Source organism: Oncorhynchus masou, chromosome 30 (genome assembly GCF_036934945.1).
Source record: "Oncorhynchus masou masou isolate Uvic2021 chromosome 30, UVic_Omas_1.1, whole genome shotgun sequence".
Classification (NCBI taxonomy): Eukaryota; Metazoa; Chordata; class Actinopteri; order Salmoniformes; family Salmonidae; genus Oncorhynchus; species Oncorhynchus masou.
In genome coordinates this window covers 3,241,454-3,265,438 of record NC_088241.1, presented here as the reverse complement: position 1 = coordinate 3,265,438, position 23,985 = coordinate 3,241,454, and the positions used below count along the sequence as shown (strand labels likewise).

Here is a 23,985-nt window from a genome sequence, read left to right as displayed (position 1 = left end):
TTACATCCAGATAGAGTAGGAAGCTGGTATAGGGTGATGATGTCTGTCTGTTGTTTACATCCAGATAGAGTAGGAAGCTGGTATAGGGTGATGATATCTGTCTGTTGTTTACATCCAGATAGAGTAGGAAGCTGGTATAGGGTGATGATGTCTGTCTGTTGTTTACATCCAGATAGAGTAGGAAGCTGGTATAGGGTGATGATATCTGTCTGTTGTTTACATCCAGATAGAGTAGGAAGCTGGTATAGGGTGATGATGTCTGTCTGTTGTTTACATCCAGATAGAGTAGGAAGCTGGTATAGGGTGATGATGTCTGTCTGTTGTTTACATCCAGATAGAGTAGGAAGCTGGTATAGGGTGATGATGTCTGTCTGTTGTTTACATCCAGATAGAGTCGGAAGCTGGTATAGGGTGATGATATGTCTGTTGTTTACATCCAGATAGAGTAGGAAGCTGGTATAGGGTGATGATGTCTGTCTGTTGTTTACATCCAGATAGAGTAGGAAGCTGGTATAGGGTGATGATGTCTGTCTGTTGTTTACATCCAGATAGAGTAGGAAGCTGGTATAGGGTGATGATGTCTGTCTGTTGTTTACATCCAGATAGAGTAGGAAGCTGGTATAGGGTGATGATATCTGTCTGTTGTTTACATCCAGATAGAGTAGGAAGCTGGTATAGGGTGATGATGTCTGTCTGTTGTTTACATCCAGATAGAGTAGGAAGCTGGTATAGGGTGATGATGTCTGTCTGTTGTTTACATCCAGATAGAGTAGGAAGCTGGTATAGGGTGATGATATCTGTCTGTTGTTTACATCCAGATAGAGTAGGAAGCTGTTATAGGGTAATGATATGTCTGTTGTTTACATCCAGATAGAGTAGGAAGCTGGTATAGGGTGATGATATCTGTCTGTTGTTTACATCCAGATAGAGTAGGAAGCTGGTATAGGGTGATGATGTCTGTCTGTTGTTTACATCCAGATAGAGTAGGAAGCTGGTATAGGGTGATGATATCTGTCTGTTGTTTACATCCAGATAGAGTAGGAAGCTGGTATAGGGTGATGATGTCTGTCTGTTGTTTACATCCAGATAGAGTAGGAAGCTGGTATAGGGTGATGATGTCTGTCTGTTGTTTACATCCAGATAGAGTAGGAAGCTGGTATAGGGTGATGATGTCTGTCTGTTGTTTACATCCAGATAGAGTCGGAAGCTGGTATAGGGTGATGATATGTCTGTTGTTTACATCCAGATAGAGTAGGAAGCTGGTATAGGGTGATGATGTCTGTCTGTTGTTTACATCCAGATAGAGTAGGAAGCTGGTATAGGGTGATGATGTCTGTCTGTTGTTTACATCCAGATAGAGTAGGAAGCTGGTATAGGGTGATGATATCTGTCTGTTGTTTACATCCAGATAGAGTAGGAAGCTGGTATAGGGTGATGATGTCTGTCTGTTGTTTACATCCAGATAGAGTAGGAAGCTGGTATAGGGTGATGATATCTGTCTGTTGTTTACATCCAGATAGAGTAGGAAGCTGGTATAGGGTGATGATGTCTGTCTGTTGTTTACATCCAGATAGAGTAGGAAGCTGGTATAGGGTGATGATGTCTGTCTGTTGTTTACATCCAGATAGAGTAGGAAGCTGGTATAGGGTGATGATGTCTGTCTGTTGTTTACATCCAGATAGAGTCGGAAGCTGGTATAGGGTGATGATATGTCTGTTGTTTACATCCAGATAGAGTAGGAAGCTGGTATAGGGTGATGATGTCTGTCTGTTGTTTACATCCAGATAGAGTAGGAAGCTGGTATAGGGTGATGATGTCTGTCTGTTGTTTACATCCAGATAGAGTAGGAAGCTGGTATAGGGTGATGATATCTGTCTGTTGTTTACATCCAGATAGAGTAGGAAGCTGGTATAGGGTGATGATATCTGTCTGTTGTTTACATCCAGATAGAGTAGGAAGCTGGTATAGGGTGATGAATATCTGTATGTCGTTTACACCCAGATAGAGGGAGCTGGTATTGGGTGATGAATATCTGTCAGACTGTCGTTTACATCCAGAGAGAGTAGGAAGATGGTATAGGGTGATGATATCTGTATGTCGTTTACATCCAGATAGAGGGAGCTGGTATTGGGTGATGAATATCTGTCAGACTGTCGTTTACATCCAGAGAGAGTAGGAAGATGGTATAGGGTGATGAATATCTGTCTGTCTGTTGTTTACATCCAGATAGAGTAGGAAGCTGGTATAGGGTGATGATATCTGTATGTCGTTTACATCCAGATAGAGGAAGCTGGTATTGGGTGATGAATATCTGTCTGTCTGGTGTTTACATCCAGATAGAGTAGGAAGCTGGTATAGGGTGATGAATATGTCTGTCTGTTGTTTACATCCAGATAGAGTAGGAAGCTGGTATAGGGTGATGATATCTGTCTGTCTGTCTGTCGTTTACATCCAGATAGAGTAGGAAGCTGGTATAGGGTGATGATATCTGTATGTCGTTTACATCCAGAGAGAGTAGGAAGATGGTATAGGGTGATGAATATCTGTCTGTCTGTCGTTTACATCCAGATAGAGTAGGAAGCTGGTATAGGGTGATGATATCTGTATGTTGTTTACATCCAGATAGAGGAAGCTGGTATTGGGTGATGAATATCTGTCTGTCTGTTGTTTACATCCAGATAGAGTAGGAAGCTGGTATAGGGTGATGAATATGTCTGTCTGTTGTTTACATCCAGATAGAGTAGGAAGCTGGTATAGGGTGATGATATCTGTCTGTCTGCCTGTTGTTTACATCCAGATAGAGTAGGAAGCTGGTATAGGGTGATGAATATGTCTGTCTGTTGTTTACACCCAGATAGAGTAGGAAGCTGGTATAGGGTGATGATATCTGTCTGTCTGTCTGTCGTTTACATCCAGATAGAGTAGGAAGCTGGTATAAGGTGATGATATCTGTCTGTCTGTCGTTTACATCCAGATAGAGTAGGAAGCTGGTATAGGGTGATGATATCCATCTGTCTGTCTGTCTGTCTGTCTGTCGTTTACATCCAGATAGAGTAGGAAGCTGGTATAAGGTGATGATATCTGTCTGTCTGTCGTTTACATCCAGATAGAGTAGGAAGCTGGTATAGGTTGATGAATATCTGTCAGACTGTCGTTTACATCCAGATAGAGTAGGAAGCTGGTATAGGGTGATGATATCTGTCTGTCTGTTGTTTACATCCAGATAGAGTAGGAAGCTGGTATAGGGTGATGATATCTGTCTGTTGTTTACATCCAGATAGAGTAGGAAGCTGGTATAGGGTGATGATATCTGTCTGTTGTTTACATCCAGATAGAGTAGGAAGCTGGTATAGGGTGATGATGTCTGTCTGTTGTTTACATCCAGATAGAGTAGGAAGCTGGTATAGGGTGATGATATCTGTCTGTTGTTTACATCCAGATAGAGTAGGAAGCTGGTATAGGGTGATGATATCTGTCTGTTGTTTACATCCAGATAGAGTAGGAAGCTGGTATAGGGTGATGATATCTGTCTGTTGTTTACATCCAGATAGAGTAGGAAGCTGTTATAGGGTGATGATATCTGTCTGTTGTTTACATCCAGATAGAGTAGGAAGCTGTTATAGGGTAATGATATGTCTGTTGTTTACATCCAGATAGAGTAGGAAGCTGGTATAGGGTGATGATATCTGTCTGTTGTTTGCATCCAGATAGAGTAGGAAGCTGGTATAGGGTGATGATGTCTGTCTGTTGTTTACATCCAGATAGAGTAGGAAGCTGGTATAGGGTGATGATATCTGTCTGTTGTTTACATCCAGATAGAGTAGGAAGCTGGTATAGGGTGATGATGTCTGTCTGTTGTTTACATCCAGATAGAGTAGGAAGCTGGTATAGGGTGATGATGTCTGTCTGTTGTTTACATCCAGATAGAGTAGGAAGCTGGTATAGGGTGATGATGTCTGTCTGTTGTTTACATCCAGATAGAGTAGGAAGCTGGTATAGGGTGATGATATCTGTCTGTTGTTTACATCCAGATAGAGTAGGAAGCTGGTATAGGGTGATGATGTCTGTCTGTTGTTTACATCCAGATAGAGTAGGAAGCTGGTATAGGGTGATGATGTCTGTCTGTTGTTTACATCCAGATAGAGTAGGAAGCTGGTATAGGGTGATGATATCTGTCTGTTGTTTACATCCAGATAGAGTAGGAAGCTGGTATAGGGTGATGATGTCTGTCTGTTGTTTACATCCAGATAGAGTAGGAAGCTGGTATAGGGTGATGATATCTGTCTGTTGTTTACATCCAGATAGAGTAGGAAGCTGTTATAGGGTGATGATGTCTGTCTGTTGTTTACATCCAGATAGAGTAGGAAGCTGGTATAGGGTGATGATATCTGTCTGTTGTTTACATCCAGATAGAGTAGGAAGCTGGTATAGGGTGATGATGTCTGTCTGTTGTTTACATCCAGATAGAGTAGGAAGCTGGTATAGGGTGATGATGTCTGTCTGTTGTTTACATCCAGATAGAGTAGGAAGCTGGTATAGGGTGATGATATCTGTCTGTTGTTTACATCCAGATAGAGTAGGAAGCTGGTATAGGGTGATGATGTCTGTCTGTTGTTTACATCCAGATAGAGTAGGAAGCTGGTATAGGGTGATGATGTCTGTCTGTTGTTTACATCCAGATAGAGTAGGAAGCTGGTATAGGGTGATGATGTCTGTCTGTTGTTTACATCCAGATAGAGTAGGAAGCTGGTATAGGGTGATGATATCTGTCTGTTGTTTACATCCAGATAGAGTAGGAAGCTGGTATAGGGTGATGATGTCTGTCTGTTGTTTACATCCAGATAGAATAGGAAGCTGGTATAGGGTGATGATGTCTGTCTGTTGTTTACATCCAGATAGAGTAGGAAGCTGGTATAGGGTGATGATATCTGTCTGTTGTTTACATCCAGATAGAGTAGGAAGCTGTTATAGGGTAATGATATGTCTGTTGTTTACATCCAGATAGAGTAGGAAGCTGGTATAGGGTGATGATATCTGTCTGTTGTTTACATCCAGATAGAGTAGGAAGCTGGTATAGGGTGATGATGTCTGTCTGTTGTTTACATCCAGATAGAGTAGGAAGCTGGTATAGGGTGATGATATCTGTCTGTTGTTTACATCCAGATAGAGTAGGAAGCTGGTATAGGGTGATGATGTCTGTCTGTTGTTTACATCCAGATAGAGTAGGAAGCTGGTATAGGGTGATGATGTCTGTCTGTTGTTTACATCCAGATAGAGTAGGAAGCTGGTATAGGGTGATGATGTCTGTCTGTTGTTTACATCCAGATAGAGTAGGAAGCTGGTATAGGGTGATGATATCTGTCTGTTGTTTACATCCAGATAGAGTAGGAAGCTGGTATAAGGTGATGATATCTGTCTGTCTGTCGTTTACATCCAGATAGAGTAGGAAGCTGGTATAGGGTGATGAATATCTGTCAGACTGTCGTTTACATCCAGATAGAGTAGGAAGCTGGTATAGGGTGATGATATCTGTCTGTTGTTTACATCCAGATAGAGTAGGAAGCTGGTATAGGGTGATGATGTCTGTCTGTTGTTTACATCCAGATAGAGTAGGAAGCTGGTATAGGGTGATGATGTCTGTCTGTTGTTTACATCCAGATAGAGTAGGAAGCTGGTATAGGGTGATGATGTCTGTCTGTTGTTTACATCCAGATAGAGTAGGAAGCTGGTATAGGGTGATGATGTCTGTCTGTTGTTTACATCCAGATAGAGTAGGAAGCTGGTATAGGGTGATGATGTCTGTCTGTTGTTTACATCCAGATAGAGTAGGAAGCTGGTATAGGGTGATGAATATCTGTCAGACTGTCGTTTACATCCAGATAGAGTAGGAAGCTGGTATAGGGTGATGATGTCTGTCTGTTGTTTACATCCAGATAGAGTAGGAAGCTGGTATAGGGTGATGATGTCTGTCTGTTGTTTACATCCAGATAGAGTAGGAAGCTGGTATAGGGTGATGATGTCTGTCTGTTGTTTACATCCAGATAGAGTAGGAAGCTGGTATAGGGTGATGATGTCTGTCTGTTGTTTACATCCAGATAGAGTAGGAAGCTGGTATAGGGTGATGATGTCTGTCTGTTGTTTACATCCAGATAGAGTAGGAAGCTGGTATAGGGTGATGAATATCTGTCAGACTGTCGTTTACATCCAGATAGAGTAGGAAGCTGGTATAGGGTGATGATATCTGTCTGTTGTTTACATCCAGATAGAGTAGGAAGCTGGTATAGGGTGATGATGTCTGTCTGTTGTTTACATCCAGATAGAGTAGGAAGCTGGTATAGGGTGATGATGTCTGTCTGTTGTTTACATCCAGATAGAGTAGGAAGCTGGTATAGGGTGATGATGTCTGTCTGTTGTTTACATCCAGATAGAGTAGGAAGCTGGTATAGGGTGATGATGTCTGTCTGTTGTTTACATCCAGATAGAGTAGGAAGCTGGTATAGGGTGATGATGTCTGTCTGTTGTTTACATCCAGATAGAGTAGGAAGCTGGTATAGGGTGATGATATCTGTCTGTTGTTTACATCCAGATAGAGTAGGAAGCTGGTATAGGGTGATGATGTCTGTCTGTTGTTTACATCCAGATAGAGTAGGAAGCTGGTATAGGGTGATGATATCTGTCTGTTGTTTACATCCAGATAGAGTAGGAAGCTGTTATAGGGTGATGATGTCTGTCTGTTGTTTACATCCAGATAGAGTAGGAAGCTGGTATAGGGTGATGATATCTGTCTGTTGTTTACATCCAGATAGAGTAGGAAGCTGGTATAGGGTGATGATGTCTGTCTGTTGTTTACATCCAGATAGAGTAGGAAGCTGGTATAGGGTGATGATGTCTGTCTGTTGTTTACATCCAGATAGAGTAGGAAGCTGGTATAGGGTGATGATATCTGTCTGTTGTTTACATCCAGATAGAGTAGGAAGCTGGTATAGGGTGATGATGTCTGTCTGTTGTTTACATCCAGATAGAGTAGGAAGCTGGTATAGGGTGATGATGTCTGTCTGTTGTTTACATCCAGATAGAGTAGGAAGCTGGTATAGGGTGATGATGTATGTCTGTTGTTTACATCCAGATAGAGTAGGAAGCTGGTATAGGGTGATGATATCTGTCTGTTGTTTACATCCAGATAGAGTAGGAAGCTGGTATAGGGTGATGATGTCTGTCTGTTGTTTACATCCAGATAGAATAGGAAGCTGGTATAGGGTGATGATGTCTGTCTGTTGTTTACATCCAGATAGAGTAGGAAGCTGGTATAGGGTGATGATATCTGTCTGTTGTTTACATCCAGATAGAGTAGGAAGCTGTTATAGGGTAATGATATGTCTGTTGTTTACATCCAGATAGAGTAGGAAGCTGGTATAGGGTGATGATATCTGTCTGTTGTTTACATCCAGATAGAGTAGGAAGCTGGTATAGGGTGATGATGTCTGTCTGTTGTTTACATCCAGATAGAGTAGGAAGCTGGTATAGGGTGATGATATCTGTCTGTTGTTTACATCCAGATAGAGTAGGAAGCTGGTATAGGGTGATGATGTCTGTCTGTTGTTTACATCCAGATAGAGTAGGAAGCTGGTATAGGGTGATGATGTCTGTCTGTTGTTTACATCCAGATAGAGTAGGAAGCTGGTATAGGGTGATGATGTCTGTCTGTTGTTTACATCCAGATAGAGTAGGAAGCTGGTATAGGGTGATGATGTCTGTCTGTTGTTTACATCCAGATAGAGTAGGGAGCTGGTATAGGGTGATGATGTCTGTCTGTTGTTTACATCCAGATAGAGTAGGAAGCTGGTATAGGGTGATGATGTCTGTCTGTTGTTTACATCCAGATAGAGTAGGAAGCTGGTATAGGGTGATGAATATCTGTCAGACTGTCGTTTACATCCAGATAGAGTAGGAAGCTGGTATAGGGTGATGATATCTGTCTGTTGTTTACATCCAGATAGAGTAGGAAGCTGGTATAGGGTGATGATGTCTGTCTGTTGTTTACATCCAGATAGAGTAGGAAGCTGGTATAGGGTGATGATGTCTGTCTGTTGTTTACATCCAGATAGAGTAGGAAGCTGGTATAGGGTGATGATGTCTGTCTGTTGTTTACATCCAGATAGAGTAGGAAGCTGGTATAGGGTGATGATGTCTGTCTGTTGTTTACATCCAGATAGAGTAGGAAGCTGGTATAGGGTGATGATGTCTGTCTGTTGTTTACATCCAGATAGAGTAGGAAGCTGGTATAGGGTGATGATATCTGTCTGTTGTTTACATCCAGATAGAGTAGGAAGCTGGTATAGGGTGATATGTCTGTCTGTTGTTTACATCCAGATAGAGTAGGAAGCTGGTATAGGGTGATGATATCTGTCTGTTGTTTACATCCAGATAGAGTAGGAAGCTGTTATAGGGTGATGATGTCTGTCTGTTGTTTACATCCAGATAGAGTAGGAAGCTGGTATAGGGTGATGATATCTGTCTGTTGTTTACATCCAGATAGAGTAGGAAGCTGGTATAGGGTGATGATGTCTGTCTGTTGTTTACATCCAGATAGAGTAGGAAGCTGGTATAGGGTGATGATGTCTGTCTGTTGTTTACATCCAGATAGAGTAGGAAGCTGGTATAGGGTGATGATATCTGTCTGTTGTTTACATCCAGATAGAGTAGGAAGCTGGTATAGGGTGATGATGTCTGTCTGTTGTTTACATCCAGATAGAGTAGGAAGCTGGTATAGGGTGATGATGTCTGTCTGTTGTTTACATCCAGATAGAGTAGGAAGCTGGTATAGGGTGATGATGTCTGTCTGTTGTTTACATCCAGATAGAGTAGGAAGCTGGTATAGGGTGATGATATCTGTCTGTTGTTTACATCCAGATAGAGTAGGAAGCTGGTATAGGGTGATGATGTCTGTCTGTTGTTTACATCCAGATAGAGTAGGAAGCTGGTATAGGGTGATGATATCTGTCTGTTGTTTACATCCAGATAGAGTAGGAAGCTGTTATAGGGTAATGATATGTCTGTTGTTTACATCCAGATAGAGTAGGAAGCTGGTATAGGGTGATGATATCTGTCTGTTGTTTACATCCAGATAGAGTAGGAAGCTGGTATAGGGTGATGATATCTGTCTGTTGTTTACATCCAGATAGAGTAGGAAGCTGGTATAGGGTGATGATGTCTGTCTGTTGTTTACATCCAGATAGAGTAGGAAGCTGGTATAGGGTGATGATGTCTGTCTGTTGTTTACATCCAGATAGAGTAGGAAGCTGGTATAGGGTGATGATATCTGTCTGTTGTTTACATCCAGATAGAGTAGGAAGCTGGTATAGGGTGATGATGTCTGTCTGTTGTTTACATCCAGATAGAGTAGGAAGCTGGTATAGGGTGATGATGTCTGTCTGTTGTTTACATCCAGATAGAGTAGGAAGCTGGTATAGGGTGATGATGTCTGTCTGTTGTTTACATCCAGATAGAGTAGGAAGCTGGTATAGGGTGATGATATCTGTCTGTTGTTTACATCCAGATAGAGTAGGAAGCTGGTATAGGGTGATGATGTCTGTCTGTTGTTTACATCCAGATAGAGTAGGAAGCTGGTATAGGGTGATGATATCTGTCTGTTGTTTACATCCAGATAGAGTAGGAAGCTGTTATAGGGTAATGATATGTCTGTTGTTTACATCCAGATAGAGTAGGAAGCTGGTATAGGGTGATGATATCTGTCTGTTGTTTACATCCAGATAGAGTAGGAAGCTGGTATAGGGTGATGATATCTGTCTGTTGTTTACATCCAGATAGAGTAGGAAGCTGGTATAGGGTGATGATGTCTGTCTGTTGTTTACATCCAGATAGAGTAGGAAGCTGGTATAGGGTGATGATGTCTGTCTGTTGTTTACATCCAGATAGAGTAGGAAGCTGGTATAGGGTGATGATATCTGTCTGTTGTTTACATCCAGATAGAGTAGGAAGCTGGTATAGGGTGATGATGTCTGTCTGTTGTTTACATCCAGATAGAGTAGGAAGCTGGTATAGGGTGATGATGTCTGTCTGTTGTTTACATCCAGATAGAGTAGGAAGCTGGTATAGGGTGATGATGTCTGTCTGTTGTTTACATCCAGATAGAGTAGGAAGCTGGTATAGGGTGATGATATCTGTCTGTTGTTTACATCCAGATAGAGTAGGAAGCTGGTATAGGGTGATGATGTCTGTCTGTTGTTTACATCCAGATAGAGTAGGAAGCTGGTATAGGGTGATGATATCTGTCTGTTGTTTACATCCAGATAGAGTAGGAAGCTGTTATAGGGTAATGATATGTCTGTTGTTTACATCCAGATAGAGTAGGAAGCTGGTATAGGGTGATGATATCTGTCTGTTGTTTACATCCAGATAGAGTAGGAAGCTGGTATAGGGTGATGATATCTGTCTGTTGTTTACATCCAGATAGAGTAGGAAGCTGGTATAGGGTGATGATGTCTGTCTGTTGTTTACATCCAGATAGAGTAGGAAGCTGGTATAGGGTGATGATATCTGTCTGTTGTTTACATCCAGATAGAGTAGGAAGCTGGTATAGGGTGATGATGTCTGTCTGTTGTTTACATCCAGATAGAGTAGGAAGCTGGTATAGGGTGATGATGTCTGTCTGTTGTTTACATCCAGATAGAGTAGGAAGCTGGTATAGGGTGATGATGTCTGTCTGTTGTTTACATCCAGATAGAGTAGGAAGCTGGTATAGGGTGATGATGTCTGTCTGTTGTTTACATCCAGATAGAGTAGGAAGCTGGTATAGGGTGATGATGTCTGTCTGTTGTTTACATCCAGATAGAGTAGGAAGCTGGTATAGGGTGATGATGTCTGTCTGTTGTTTACATCCAGATAGAGTAGGAAGCTGGTATAGGGTGATGATGTCTGTCTGTTGTTTACATCCAGATAGAGTAGGAAGCTGGTATAGGGTGATGATATCTGTCTGTTGTTTACATCCAGATAGAGTAGGAAGCTGGTATAGGGTGATGATATCTGTCTGTTGTTTACATCCAGATAGAGTAGGAAGCTGGTATAGGGTGATGATGTCTGTCTGTTGTTTACATCCAGATAGAGTAGGAAGCTGGTATAGGGTGATGATATCTGTCTGTTGTTTACATCCAGATAGAGTAGGAAGCTGGTATAGGGTGATGATATCTGTCAGACTGTCTCTACTATCAGCCTTTTTTCTCTTTCTCTCCATCAGACGGTGTTGGAGGTACTAAAGGGGCGGGCCATCCCTATTTCTCTCTGGATTCTGATAGGTAGCATCATTGGAGGGCTTCTGCTATTGGCCCTCATTATCTTCGCAATGTGGAAGGTACACCAATCACACCTCACCATACAGTACCTCTGTACCTCACACTCTGCAACAACTTGTTTCTCCTCTGCCTTTGTGGTAAAGATCAACACTTTGGATTTCACTCCTTCCTTCTCATCCCTCCTTTCTCCAGCTGGGGTTCTTCACTCGTAAACAGGTAAAGGACGAGGACCTCGAGGACTGAGCCCGCCCCTCGCCGCCATGATGTCAGTCAATGGATACAGTATCTGTGACAACCAGAGAACCACAGAAAGAGTCCACTTCGCGCCCATCCCCATGGCAACGACCTGCACAGAGACTGCTCCGCCCCCCCAGCAATAAAATCAGATGTCTTTTCCCTCTTCTAAATCATGCCCCCCCCATAAAGAACGCACAGCCGGTATAGATGAGCGTTGCCCAGTGTGTGTCTGGACTGTCAAAACACCTAACACCACATGGCACAGACTGCATCTATCATCAGACACCCCAACATCTTGTCTGTTCCTACAGGTGAACCCATGGCTGTAGGGCTGTAGTTACACACCTGTATAGAAACGTACAGCAGGAAGGACATGAGTTTTCTTCAGATGTCCCAGAAAGGAAACAATGCTGTACACTACGTGTCAAACTCATTCCACGGAGGGCCGAGTGTCTGCAGGTTCACTCCACCCTTGTACTTGATTGATGAATTAAGGTCACGACTTAGTGAGGGACTCCCCTCAACTGGTTGTCTAGGTCTTAATTGAACGGACAAAACAAAAACCTACAGACACACAGCCCTCTGTGGAATGAGTTTGACACTCCTGGTGCAATGTGACTTGGTATGATGTTCAATGACTGCAGACTTCAAACAGCGTAGATCTGTATAAGTAGATATAGTACAGGCATCGACCTGTAGTTAGTACCATGTTGTATAAGTAGATACCATACAGGTATCAACCTGTAATTAGTACCATGTTGTATAAGTAGATACCGTACAGGTATCAACCTGTAATTAGTACCATGTTGTATAAGTAGATACCGTACAGGCATCAACCTGTAATTAGTACCATGTTGAATAAGTTGATACCGTACAGGCATCAACCTGTAATTAGTACCATGTTGTATAAGTTGATACCGTACAGGCATCAACCTGTAATTAGTACCATGTTGTATAAGTAGATACCCTACAGGCATCAACTTGTAATTACTACCATGTTGTATAAGTAGATACCGTACAGGCATCAACCTGTAATTAGTACCATGTTGAATAAGTAGATACCGTACAGGCATCAACCTGTAATTAGTACCATGTTGTATAAGTAGATACCCTACAGGCATCAACTTGTAATTACTACCATGTTGTATAAGTAGATACCGTACAGGCATCAACCTGTAATTAGTACCATGTTGAATAAGTTGATACCGTACAGGCATCAACCTGTAATTAGTACCATGTTGTATAAGTAGATACCGTACAGGCATCAACCTGTAATTAGTACCATGTTGAATAAGTTGATACCGTACAGGCATCAACCTGTAATTAGTACCATGTTGTATAAGTAGATACCGTACAGGCATCAACCTGTAATTAGTACCATGTTGAATAAGTTGATACCGTACAGGCATCAACCTGTAATTAGTACCATGTTGTATAAGTAGATACCGTACAAGCATCAACCTGTAATTAGTACCATGTTGTGCTATATGGAAAGCAGTTCCATCCTTCAAGGAAGCTTGAATGAAAATGCACTACCTGATAATGGGGGCCACTTATAATCATGTGAATATATTTGTATTTCTATGAAACGCTGTTACAAACCAAACTGTCTATTTAATATTCAGAAGTCATCATGACTTTCGATTTTTCACCCATTCTCTACAGTAGAGTTCATTTTTTTTGTCAAATTAAAACTGTTGATAATTAAAGTTTTTGAAATTGTTATTTTAGTTTCTTTCATGTTCATTTATACATACATAGGATCATTCATTCACATGAACCAAATATTTTATTACATCACTTTTTTATTTTATTTATCTGCCATTTCGGACTACTTCATTCTATAAAAGAAAAAAACGCTTTCACACTAGCAGACATTGTTGAACATATAACTGAAATAACGAAGTCTGTACGTCAGGCAGAAAAAGCACAGGTATATGAAAACGCAAACACATGTTATTGATGCAACTTTATGTCCATTGTGTTTCTCCCCTCCCTCTCACTTGGTCTTGGTAGAGAAGATGTAGGACTCCAGCAGAAAGACAGTCTCATCCACCTGGTTCTCTGTAGAGTCCAACCTTCAGGGAGAAAAGAAACAAGTAAAAGAAAGAGGTAATAAAGCTACAGTAATGTAGTAACAACAAGTATGTATTAGTAATAACAAGTATGTAGTAGTATTAGTAATAACAAGTATGTAGTAGTATTAGTAATAGCAAGTATGTAGTAGTATTAGTAATAGCAAGTATGTAGTAGTATTAGTAATAACAAGTATGTAGTAGTATTAGTAATAACAAGTATGTAGTAGTACTTGTTGATGTGATGTCGTAGGCCTCTAGCTGTTGTCTCTAGATATATAGTATGGGTGTCGTAGCAGTAGCATCCTGACTGGTTGCATCACCGCCTGGTATGGCAACTGCTCGGCCTCCGACCGTCAGGCACTACAGAGGGTAGTGCGTATGGCCCAGTAAATCACTGGGGCCAAGCTGCCTGCCATCCAGGACCTCTACACCAGGCAGTGTCAGAGGAAGGCCCTAAAAATTGTGAAAGACCCCAGCCACCCCAGTCATAGACTGTTCTCTCTGCTACCGCATGGCAAGTGGTACCGGAGCGCCAAGTATAGGACCAAAAGGCTTCTCAACAGCTTTTACCTCCAAGCCATAAGATTCCTGAACAGGTAATTAAATGGCTACCCGGACTATTTGCATTGTTCCACCCCCCCCCCAACCCCTCTTTTATGCTGCTGCTACTCTCTGTTTATCAATAATGCATAGTCACTTTAACTATACATAGTACCTCAATTAGCCCGACTAACCGGTGCCTGTATATAGCCTCGCTACTGTTATTTGTTACTCTTTTTACTGTTGTTTATACAGTGGGGCAAAAAAGTATTTAGTCAGCCACCAATTGTGCAAGTTCTTCTTAAAATGATGAGGCGCCTGTAATTTTCATCATAGGTACACTTCAACTATGACAGACAAAATGAGAAGAAATTCCAGAAAATCACATAAGATTTTTAATGAATTTATTTGCAAATTATGGTGGAAAATAAGTATTTGGGCAATAACAAAAGTTTCTCAATACTTTGTTATATACCCTTTGTTGGCAATGACAGAGGTCAAACGTTTTCTGTAAGTCTTCACAAGGTTTTCACACACTGTTGCTGGTATTTTGGCCCATTCCCCCATGCAGATCTCCTCTAGAGCAGTGATGTTTTGGGGCTGTTGCTAGGCAACACAGACTTTCAACTCTCTCCAAAGATTTTCTATGGGGTTGAGATCTGGAGACTGGCTAGGCCACTCCAGGACCTTGAAATGCTTCTTACAAAGCCACTCCTTCGTTGCCCGGGCGGTGTGTTTGGGATCATTGTCATGCTGAAAGGCCCAGCCACGTTTCATCTTCAATGCCCTTGCTGATGGAAGGAGGTTTTCACTCAAAATCTCACGATACATGGCCCCATTCATTCTTTCCTTTACACGGATCAGTCGTCCTGGTCCCTTTGCAGAAAAACAGCCCCAAAGCATGATGTTTCTACCCCCATGCTTCACAGTAGGTACAGTGCCTTGCGAAAGTATTCGGCCCCCTTGAACTTTGCGACCTTTTGCCACATTTCAGGCTTCAAACATAAAGATATAAAACTGTATTATTTTGTGAAGAATCAACAACAAGTGGGACACAATCATGAAGTGGAATGACATTTATTGGATATTTCAAACTTTTTTAACAAATCAAAAACTGAAAAGTTGGGCGTGCAAAATTATTCAGCCCCTTTACTTTCAGTGCAGCAAACTCTCTCCAGGAGTTCAGTGAGGATCTCTGAATGATCCAATGTTGACCTAAATGACTAATGATGATAAATACAATCCACCTGTGTGTAATCAAGTCTCTGTATAAATGCACCTGCACTGTGATAGTCTCAGAGGTCCGTTAAAAGCGCAGAGAGCATCATGAAGAACAAGGAACACACCAGGCAGGTCCGAGATACTGTTGTGAAGAAGTTTAAAGCCGGATTTGGATACAAAAAGATTTCCCAAGCTTTAACCTCTTGAAACTCCCCATCCCGGATCCGGGATTGTGACTAAGCCTCAGGCTCATTAGCATAACGCAACGTTAACGATTTCTGAAAATCGCAAATAAAATTAAAATAATGCGTTTGCTCTCAAGCTTAGCCTTTTCTTAACAACACTGTCATCTCAGATTTTCTAAATATGCTTTTGAACCATAGAAATTGACTAATTTGTGTAAGAGTATGCAAAGCTAGCATAGCATTTTGTGTAGCATGTAGCACGCAACATTTTCACAAAAGCCAGATAACCAAATAAATAAAATCATTTACCTTTGAAGAGCTTCTGATGTTTTCAATGAGGAGACTCCCAGCCACATACCAAATGCGCAGTGTTTCCTGAAAGCGTCTGTGTGTAGGAGAAATCGTTCCGTTTTCTACATTGCGCCTGGCTACCGAAACGAACCGAAAATGCAGTCCCCTACAACGTGAAACTTTTTCCGGATTAACTACATAATATCGCCCGAAACATGGCAAACGTTGTTTGGAATCAATCCTCAAGGTGTTTTTTCACACATCTCTTCATTGACATGCAGTTCATGGAAGCTTGCTTCTCTCTCTGTGCCCCATGGAAAAATACTGGCAGGTGACTTTTGCGCACCAATTTCGGCGCAGGACACCGGGCGGACACGTGGTAAATGTGGTCTCTTATGGTCAATCTTCCAACGATCTGCCTACAAATACGTCACAATGCTGCAGACACCTTGGGGAAACGACAGAAAGGGCAGACTCATTCCTCTTGCGTTCACAGCCATATAAGGAGATCATGAAAGACAGAGCCTCAAAAATCCTTGTCATTTCCTGGATGCCAAGTCATCTTGGTTTTGCCTGAAGCTCACGTTAAAGGGCACGCACAGAGAAGATATTTGTATTTCTGGACACGTCAGAGTGTTTTCTTTCGAACAGTAGCAATTATATGCATAGTCGAGCATCTTTTTGTGACAAAATATCTTGTTTAAAACGGGAACGTTTTTCTTCCAAAAATGAAATAGCGCCACCATAAGTGTAAGAGGTTAAACATCCCAAGGAGCACTGTGTTATGTTTGGCGTAAAAGCAACACAGCTCATCAACCACAACACACCATCCCCACTGTCAAACATGGTGGTGGCAGCATCATGGTTTGGGCCTGCTTTTCTTCAGCAGGGACAGGGAAGATGGTTAAAATTGATGGGAAGATGAATGGAGCCAAATACAGGACGGAGATTTGTCTTCCAACAAGACAATGATCCAAAACATAAAGCAAAATATACAATGGAATGGTTCAAAAATAAACATATCCAGGTGTTAGAATGGCCAAGTCAAAGTCCAGACCTGAATCCAATCGAGAATCTGTGGAAAGTACTGAAAACTGCTGTTCACAAATGCTCTCCATCCAACCTCACTGAGCTCGAGCTGTTTTGCAAGGAGGAATGGGGAAAAAATTCAGTCTCTCGATGTGCAAAACTGATAGAGACATACCCCAAGCGACTTACAGCTGTAATCGCAGCAAAAGGTGGCGCCTCAAAGTATTAACTTAAGGGGGCTGAATAATTTTGCACGCCCAATTTTTCAGTTTTTGATTTGTTAAAACAGTTTGAAATATCCAATAAATGTCGTTCCACTTCATGATTGTGTCCCACTTGTTGTTGATTCTTCACAAAAAAATAGTTTTATATCTTTATGTTTGAAGCCTGAAATGTGGCAAAAGGTCGCAAAGTTCAAGGGGGCCGAATACTTTCGCAAGGCACTGTATGGTGTTCTTTGGATGCAATTCAGCATTCTTTGTCCTCCAACCACGACGAGTTGAGTTTTTACCAAAAAGTTATATTTTGGTTTCATCTGACCATATGACATTCTTCCAATCTTCTTCTGGATCATCCAAATGCTCTCTAGCAAACTTCAGACGGGCTTGGACATGTACTGGCTTAAGCAGGGGGACACGTCTGGTGCAGTGGTAATTAAGATGTAGTGGTAATTAAGGTGCAGTGGTAATGCAGTATTTGGTGATGTTACCGGGCTTCAAGCCGCTATCTCTATAGATCTATAGTATGGATGTAGTGGTAATTAGGATTTGAGTCCCTGGCGGCGTAGTGTGTTACTGATGGTAGGCTTTGTTACTTTGGTCCCAGCTCTCTGCAGGTCATTCACTAGGTCCCCCCGTGTGGTTCTGGGATTTTTTCTCACCGTTCTTGTGATCATTTTGACCCCACGGGGTGAGATCTTGCGTGGAGCCCCAGATCGAGGGAGATTATCAGTGGTCTTGTATGTCTTCCATTTCCTAATAATTGCTCCCAGTTGATTTCTTCAAACCAAGCTGCTTACCTATTGCAGATTCAGTCTTCCCAGCCTGGTGCAGGTCTACAATTTTGTTTCTGGTGTCCTTTGACAGCTCTTTGGTCTTTGCCATAGTAGAGTTTGGAGTGTGACTATTTGAGGTTGTGGACAGGTGTCTTTTATACTGATAACAAGTTCAAACAGGTGCCATTAATACAGGTAACGCGTGGAGGACAGAAGAGCCTCTTAAAGAAGTTACAGGTCTGTGAGAGCCAGAAATCTTGCTTGTTTGTAGGTGACCAAATACTTATTTTCCACCATAATTTGCAAATAAATTCATTAAAAATCCTATAATGTGATTTTCTGGATTTTTTCTCTCACATTTTGTCTGTCATAGTTGAAGTGTACCTATGATGAAAATAACAGGCCTCTCATCTTTTTAAGTGAGAGAACTTGCACAATTGGTGGCGGACTAAATACTTTTTTGCCCCACTGTATTTCTTTACTTATCTATTGTTTACCTAAAAAAAAAAAAAATCACACCGTTGGTAAGTAAGCATTTCACTGTAAGCTGTTGTATTTGGCGCACGTGACAAATAAACTTTTATTTGATTTAGTAGTAGTACTTATTGATGTGACGTCGTAGGTTTTCCAGTTGGAGGTCTCAACTTACTGTTGAGAGTTACAATAGTAGAATACACAAGTTGCAATTTTGACATTTGTTGGGCATCAGCAGTTTCTCTTGTTATGTCAGTCACTCACCCATGTCAGCTAACATGCTGTAGATTGTTAGTCTTATCTAAACTAGCAGTAATCATGGTCGAATTAATCCCCCTCACTCAAATAGCATATTAAAAACAGAAAACATTTCTCTCCACCTTATGGCATAATGTGTAGAATTGCAGGAAATGTACTCTAAAAAGTAAATGTATTGTCTCCTAGCTTAGGGCCCCTAAAAGGGTCGGCTCTGACTGCATGAGTGGGTATGGATGTGGTGCGCAGACCCGCGATGTTCACATTTTTTGTACCCACCCATCCCCATCAAAGTTGCCCATCCCTGACCTATAGTACATGTGTATTAGTAGTAGTAGTAATGCAGTATTTGTTGATGTGATGTCACAGGGCTTCTAGCTGCTGTCTCTATAGATCAGTATAGTATGGATGTAGTGGTAATTAAGGTGCAGTGGTAATGCAGTACTTGTTGATGTGATGTCGCAGGGCTTCTAGCTGCTGTCTCTCGGGGGCAGTGATCATCTCCTCCACCTCTGTCAGCTGTTCAGGCTCCGCCCCACTGGCCTGCAGCGATGCCAGGATCGCCTCGATTCGCTGGGACTTCTCCAGCAGACGCCTGTCAAACACAGGAAGTATTGTACATGTACCAAAATTGCTGAGGATTATATACACAAAAAGTCAGACTTGTTTCCATTGTGGTCCTCTATTGTCCTCTAAGAGTCAATATGCAGACCTAAAGAGACCTTAGCAGGAGACTTAGAGAATAAAACCAAATCTATCCATCCATCCACTCAGGAATCAATCAATAAACTCACTTGTTCTCCTTGGTCTCGAAGAGGCGCCTCTCAATCAGATTAGCCACTGTCTGCATGTAGTGATGGGGGAAAAATGTATACAGTTACATATCGCAATATTGTTTTGGACTTGTTCTCCATCTTCTTTTTATAATAGTAAGCCAACAGATTTTCTGCACTTTTATTTCCATGACTGATCAAAACAAAGGTTGTCATGCTCTCGTCTCTCTGCAGACATATAGCCAGCAATATGTTTGGAACATCAAATCGCAATATCGCATTGCATATAGAAATGTGAGAATCGCAATACATATTGTATCAGCATCATGAGGTCCTCGGCAATTCCCAGCGCTATCTGCAAGTCAGACGTCCACCATTAATTGTCAAGTCAGCGATGCACAAAGTAATGATGTCACAGAGAGCTTCTACAGAAACGCAGCCTGAAACCCCAAACAGCAAGCAATGCAGATGTAGAAGCAATATCAGGTGGGCTTCCGCAACAATGGAGTGTGAATTGCGACACTAAATATCTCTGCTGTTGTGGTCCTGAAGCTCAAGTTGCAGCACCGTAAAGTACACATGCAGACATATACACTCACCGGCCAGGTTATTAGGGACACCACCACATTCACCAAAATATAGCGCTCCTACAGACTGAGTCACATGACCGTGGCTTGCTATATAAAGCAGGCAGGCAGGCATTGAGGCATTCAGTTACTACTGTTTGATTGAATGTTAGAATGGGCAAAGCCAGTGACCTAAGTGACCTGAGAGTGATATGATCGTCGGTGTCAGGCATGCCAGATCTCAGGAACGGCCAATGGCCTGGGCTTTTCACGCACAGCAGTGTCTACGGTTTCCCAGGAATGGACAAACAAAAAGCATCCAGTCAGCGGCAGGCCTGTGGGCGAAAACAGCTTGTTGATGAGAGGTCGAAGGAGATTAGCAAGAATCATGCAAACTAACAGACGGGCCACAAACAGGCAAATAACGGCACAGTACAATGGTGTGCAGAACGGCATCTCGGAATGCACATCTCGTCGGTCCTTGTCACGGATGGGCTATTGCAGCAGACGACCACACAGGGTTCCACTCCTATCAGCCAAAAACAAGAAGAAGTGGCTCCAGTAGGCTCAAGATCACCAACAGTGAACAATTGATGAGTGGAAAAACCTTCAACGAATCCCGGTTCCTGTTGCGTCATGCTGATGGAAGAGTCAGGATTTGCCGTAAGCAGCATGTGTCCGTGGACCCATCCTGCCTGGTGTCAACGGTACAGGCTGGTGGCGGTGGTGTACCTCTGTCCAATCTGCAGCAACCAATGTGATGCCATCGTATCAGCATGGACTAACATCCCGGTGGAACGTTTCTGACTTTTAGAGTCCATGCCGTGAAGAATTCAGGCTGTTCTGGAGGCAAAGGGGGGGTCCGACCTGGTACTAGCTAGGTGTACCTAATAAACTGAAAGTCGATTTTTGACTCGTTCTCCTTCCATATTTCCTCTTTATTTAGACAGTTTAAAATGTAGATGTAAAGGTACAGTTGTAGAAGAGAGAAAGTCATAAAGAGGCTGGGGATTTAATGTGTCAATGTGGACAGTATGTGTTCAGTAAACTGCAGCACTACCGCTGCGCCGCAGATTTGCAAATATTTTGTCCCGAGTGCGACATCTTGCATCACGCTCATCTGCAATATCAGCGTTTCATCCTGCTGCTCATAGTATAGCTTAGTTTGAATGTGTACCTTGTAGCAGTGTTGTAGCAGTAGGCGGGCAGTAGGCAGTTGGTTGACAGTGTACAGGTAGAAGGTACGTGAAGGGGCGTGGTCAGGAGTCTTAGGGATTTCCTAGGGTGGAAAAACACAGGTGAGCATGATAATGTACGGTTTGTATGGTGTGTGTGTATTTGTGTGTTACCTGTAGCTGTACCAGGTTCTCTGACAGCAGCGTGTACAGCATGTCTTTGGCCTCCTTGGCAGGGATCATAGCAAAGTCTTCCACCTGCTTCTGCTCCAGGTGACGTTTCCTTAGCAACAGACGGAAGATCCTAGCCGACCGCGAGCCAAACCTGACAATGGGAAAGGTTGAATGAGTGACACCCTACAAGTTATGTAGCCACCGTGGGCAGACATAAACACAGTAAATGGACACAGACCAACTCTGACAAATACACTGACCTCTCCTGTACCACAGACTCCAGTGTGGCTCTCGCCAGGTTGGCCAGGGCTCTTTGGAGATCGGAGTGGTCAGTCAAGAAACGACCACTTACAACTGCATCATGAAATACTGGAAATGACCTATTATACAATAGTGTGTGGTGTGTGGATGAGAAACTCAAACAGGTTTCATCAGGGTTGTAAAAGGATACTGACCACGTACATTCCTCCTCCACTGTCACCTGATTTCCCCACAAACTCCATCTGAGGAACAGAGGGAGGGAGAAACATCAGTTTACTAGCCCCCTAGGCACTGATCCAAGGTCAGTTCCCAATGGTTAAGGTTGGGATATGGGGAGGGGAATCTGCTCCTACCGGGTCATCCACCAGAAGGGAGAGGTACTGGTCCAGTATTGGTCTGCTGATGCTGTAGTTGGGCGGGAGGGAGCGGAAGATCTCATTGGCTGAGAGGGGCTGAGTGTAGGCGGCGGTCTGTGTGGTGGTAACCTCACTCATCCTCAACATAGTCCTCACTATCTCACTACTGGTCTGTGGGGGGGGGAAGAGAGCGGTATTTTTCACTCAGGCCCCCCTTCCAGTATTGGGGAACATCCTGTATGACACATCTAGTTCTATGGGCACAAGCACTGTTCATGATACAAACTGTTCACACCCCTCTTGTTGGTGGAGAAAACATCAGGTAGGTTTAAAGCTTTCCTACAATTCGACACATTTTGTCTTGAAGTGCAGAGAAAATGTTTTGTTTTTTAACTATGCCACGCCCTCCCTGCTAACCCCTCAGTTTGGGAATCACTGACTTAGACCACCCCCATGAAATCTCTCCTGGTCTACAAGCATACGGAGGTGGTCTGTAGGGGTCTGTGACACTGACCTGGTCCAGTTTGCTGGCCACAGCACTAATGATGGCCTGGTCTCTGAAGTGCTGATGGAACCTCTCAAAGTTCACCTGCCAGTAGATCCCCTCATCACCACACGACTGGAAAGAGAGTGAGGAGATAGGAGGCAAGCCATTCCTTATTGAGAGGAATAAAAGAATAACAGAACAAGATTCTCTGATTCTCTATAGCAGCCCATTATCTCTGAGTGTCAAGAATAGAGGGTCTGACCTCTGAGTCCATCTTGGCTTTCTTCCCTCCTCTCTGCTCCTCACTGTCGTCACTGGAACGTCTGCGCTTCCCACGACCTGCCACACAAACACAACAAGCGAGTGTATAGCAACTATTTACTGAATTACATATAGCAGGAGGTTTACATGTGGGTATGCACACAGGTGAAAAGGTACTACGTGTTATATGAGACAAAGTGTTTGCGGTACCTATGAGTGTGACATGGGGCAGTGTGTAGCAGTCGGGGTTGCTCTCTGCTGTTGGGGGGGCAGTGGAGGCGGGGGCGGCAGGGGTGCCGGGGGTCGCCGGGGTAGTGGAGGTGGCTGCAGTTCCCATCTCGGCCACCGGAGGACAGCGCTGCAGGAAGTGAGTCTCCACCAGCTTAGAGAAGGCTGAGACCACCTCACTGTACTCCATACTACGACCCTCTACAGAGAGAAAAATCATGAGGATAGAAGGAGAAGAAAATATAGAACAATCATACATCTTGTAATCGCTCTCTCACACACCCTCCATGTTATGAGTGAGTCGGTCAGCTACAGTCTTGACCGTGTTGCTCATGGTCATATGGCCTCGTTGTAGGACCTCCTCCACGATGAGTTCTCCTGTGTCTCCATACAGGGTCTTAGCTGTGTAGATGTACCGCGGGTACCGTAGAACCCTTAGAACCCGCTCACAGCTGGCCCGGTACTCCACTGGGCTCCCGGGGCCTCGCCGGCCCGACCCGAACTCACAAGCACCGTGTTGTACCAACACACACAGAGACTTCTTCACCTGCAGAAGAGACAGGGTCACCACCTAGGTTGAACAATATGTTTTATGTGTGTGTGTGTTTGTGTAGTACCAGGTCCAGTGGTGTGTTGGTCTCATTGGCGATGGTCCTGAGGTTCTGTGCCCCTCCTCTGAGCAGGTGAGTGCCTATCCTCTCCACCACCTCTCCAAAGTGCTCCTGTAGCAGCAGGCCACACAGCCGCACCTCCTGGGCAGTCATATGCTGAGACAGGAGGACCCGGGGAACAGGTCAACAACACGTTTTTGGACTGTTCATCGAAGTATACTTATGCTGAGAAGTATGATGACACTAACAACCGGTAACCAAATCACGGCTTTTCAACAACGTTTACTAACAACTTTAATTTTAAAACGTAACTGACATGCTCACAAACCTTTGCAAAACACCCTTTTCAGATCATGAAATGAGTTTCGGGAGAATCCTCGCAAAACAACTTCAGAATCCCAAACACATGTGATTGCCAGCGCCACAACACAACGAATTTCCGCCCTCACACGTAAGATAATTGTCCCAAAGAGTTGCGCA

At 43.0% G+C, this 23,985-nt stretch overlaps 2 protein-coding genes across 2 annotated transcripts in view; one reads left to right on the top strand and one right to left on the bottom strand.

The window, feature by feature from the left end:
* LOC135521806 (integrin alpha-10-like) overlaps positions 1 to 13,255 on the top strand; it is a 98,757-nt gene extending 85,502 nt beyond the window's left edge. The window contains exons 29-30 of the mRNA XM_064947542.1: positions 11,255 to 11,368; positions 11,502 to 13,255. Coding sequence (XP_064803614.1) covers positions 11,255 to 11,368; positions 11,502 to 11,552 — 165 coding nt within the window. The 3' untranslated portion in view covers positions 11,553 to 13,255. The remainder of the gene's footprint in view (positions 1 to 11,254; positions 11,369 to 11,501) is intronic.
* polr3c (polymerase (RNA) III (DNA directed) polypeptide C) lies at positions 13,251 to 23,956 on the bottom strand. Its single transcript, XM_064947543.1, has 14 exons — positions 23,834 to 23,956; positions 23,512 to 23,661; positions 23,177 to 23,441; positions 22,877 to 23,095; positions 22,668 to 22,744; positions 22,433 to 22,537; positions 21,916 to 22,089; positions 21,753 to 21,804; positions 21,562 to 21,622; positions 21,302 to 21,452; positions 21,130 to 21,231; positions 19,408 to 19,457; positions 19,059 to 19,208; positions 13,251 to 13,624 (listed from the first exon to the last, which is right to left on the bottom strand). Exons 2-14 carry the CDS (start codon positions 23,656 to 23,658, stop codon positions 13,546 to 13,548), a joined length of 1,632 nt encoding a protein of 543 aa, XP_064803615.1. The 5' UTR covers positions 23,659 to 23,661; positions 23,834 to 23,956; the 3' UTR covers positions 13,251 to 13,545.
* Between the last annotated feature and the right edge of the window lie 29 nt (positions 23,957 to 23,985).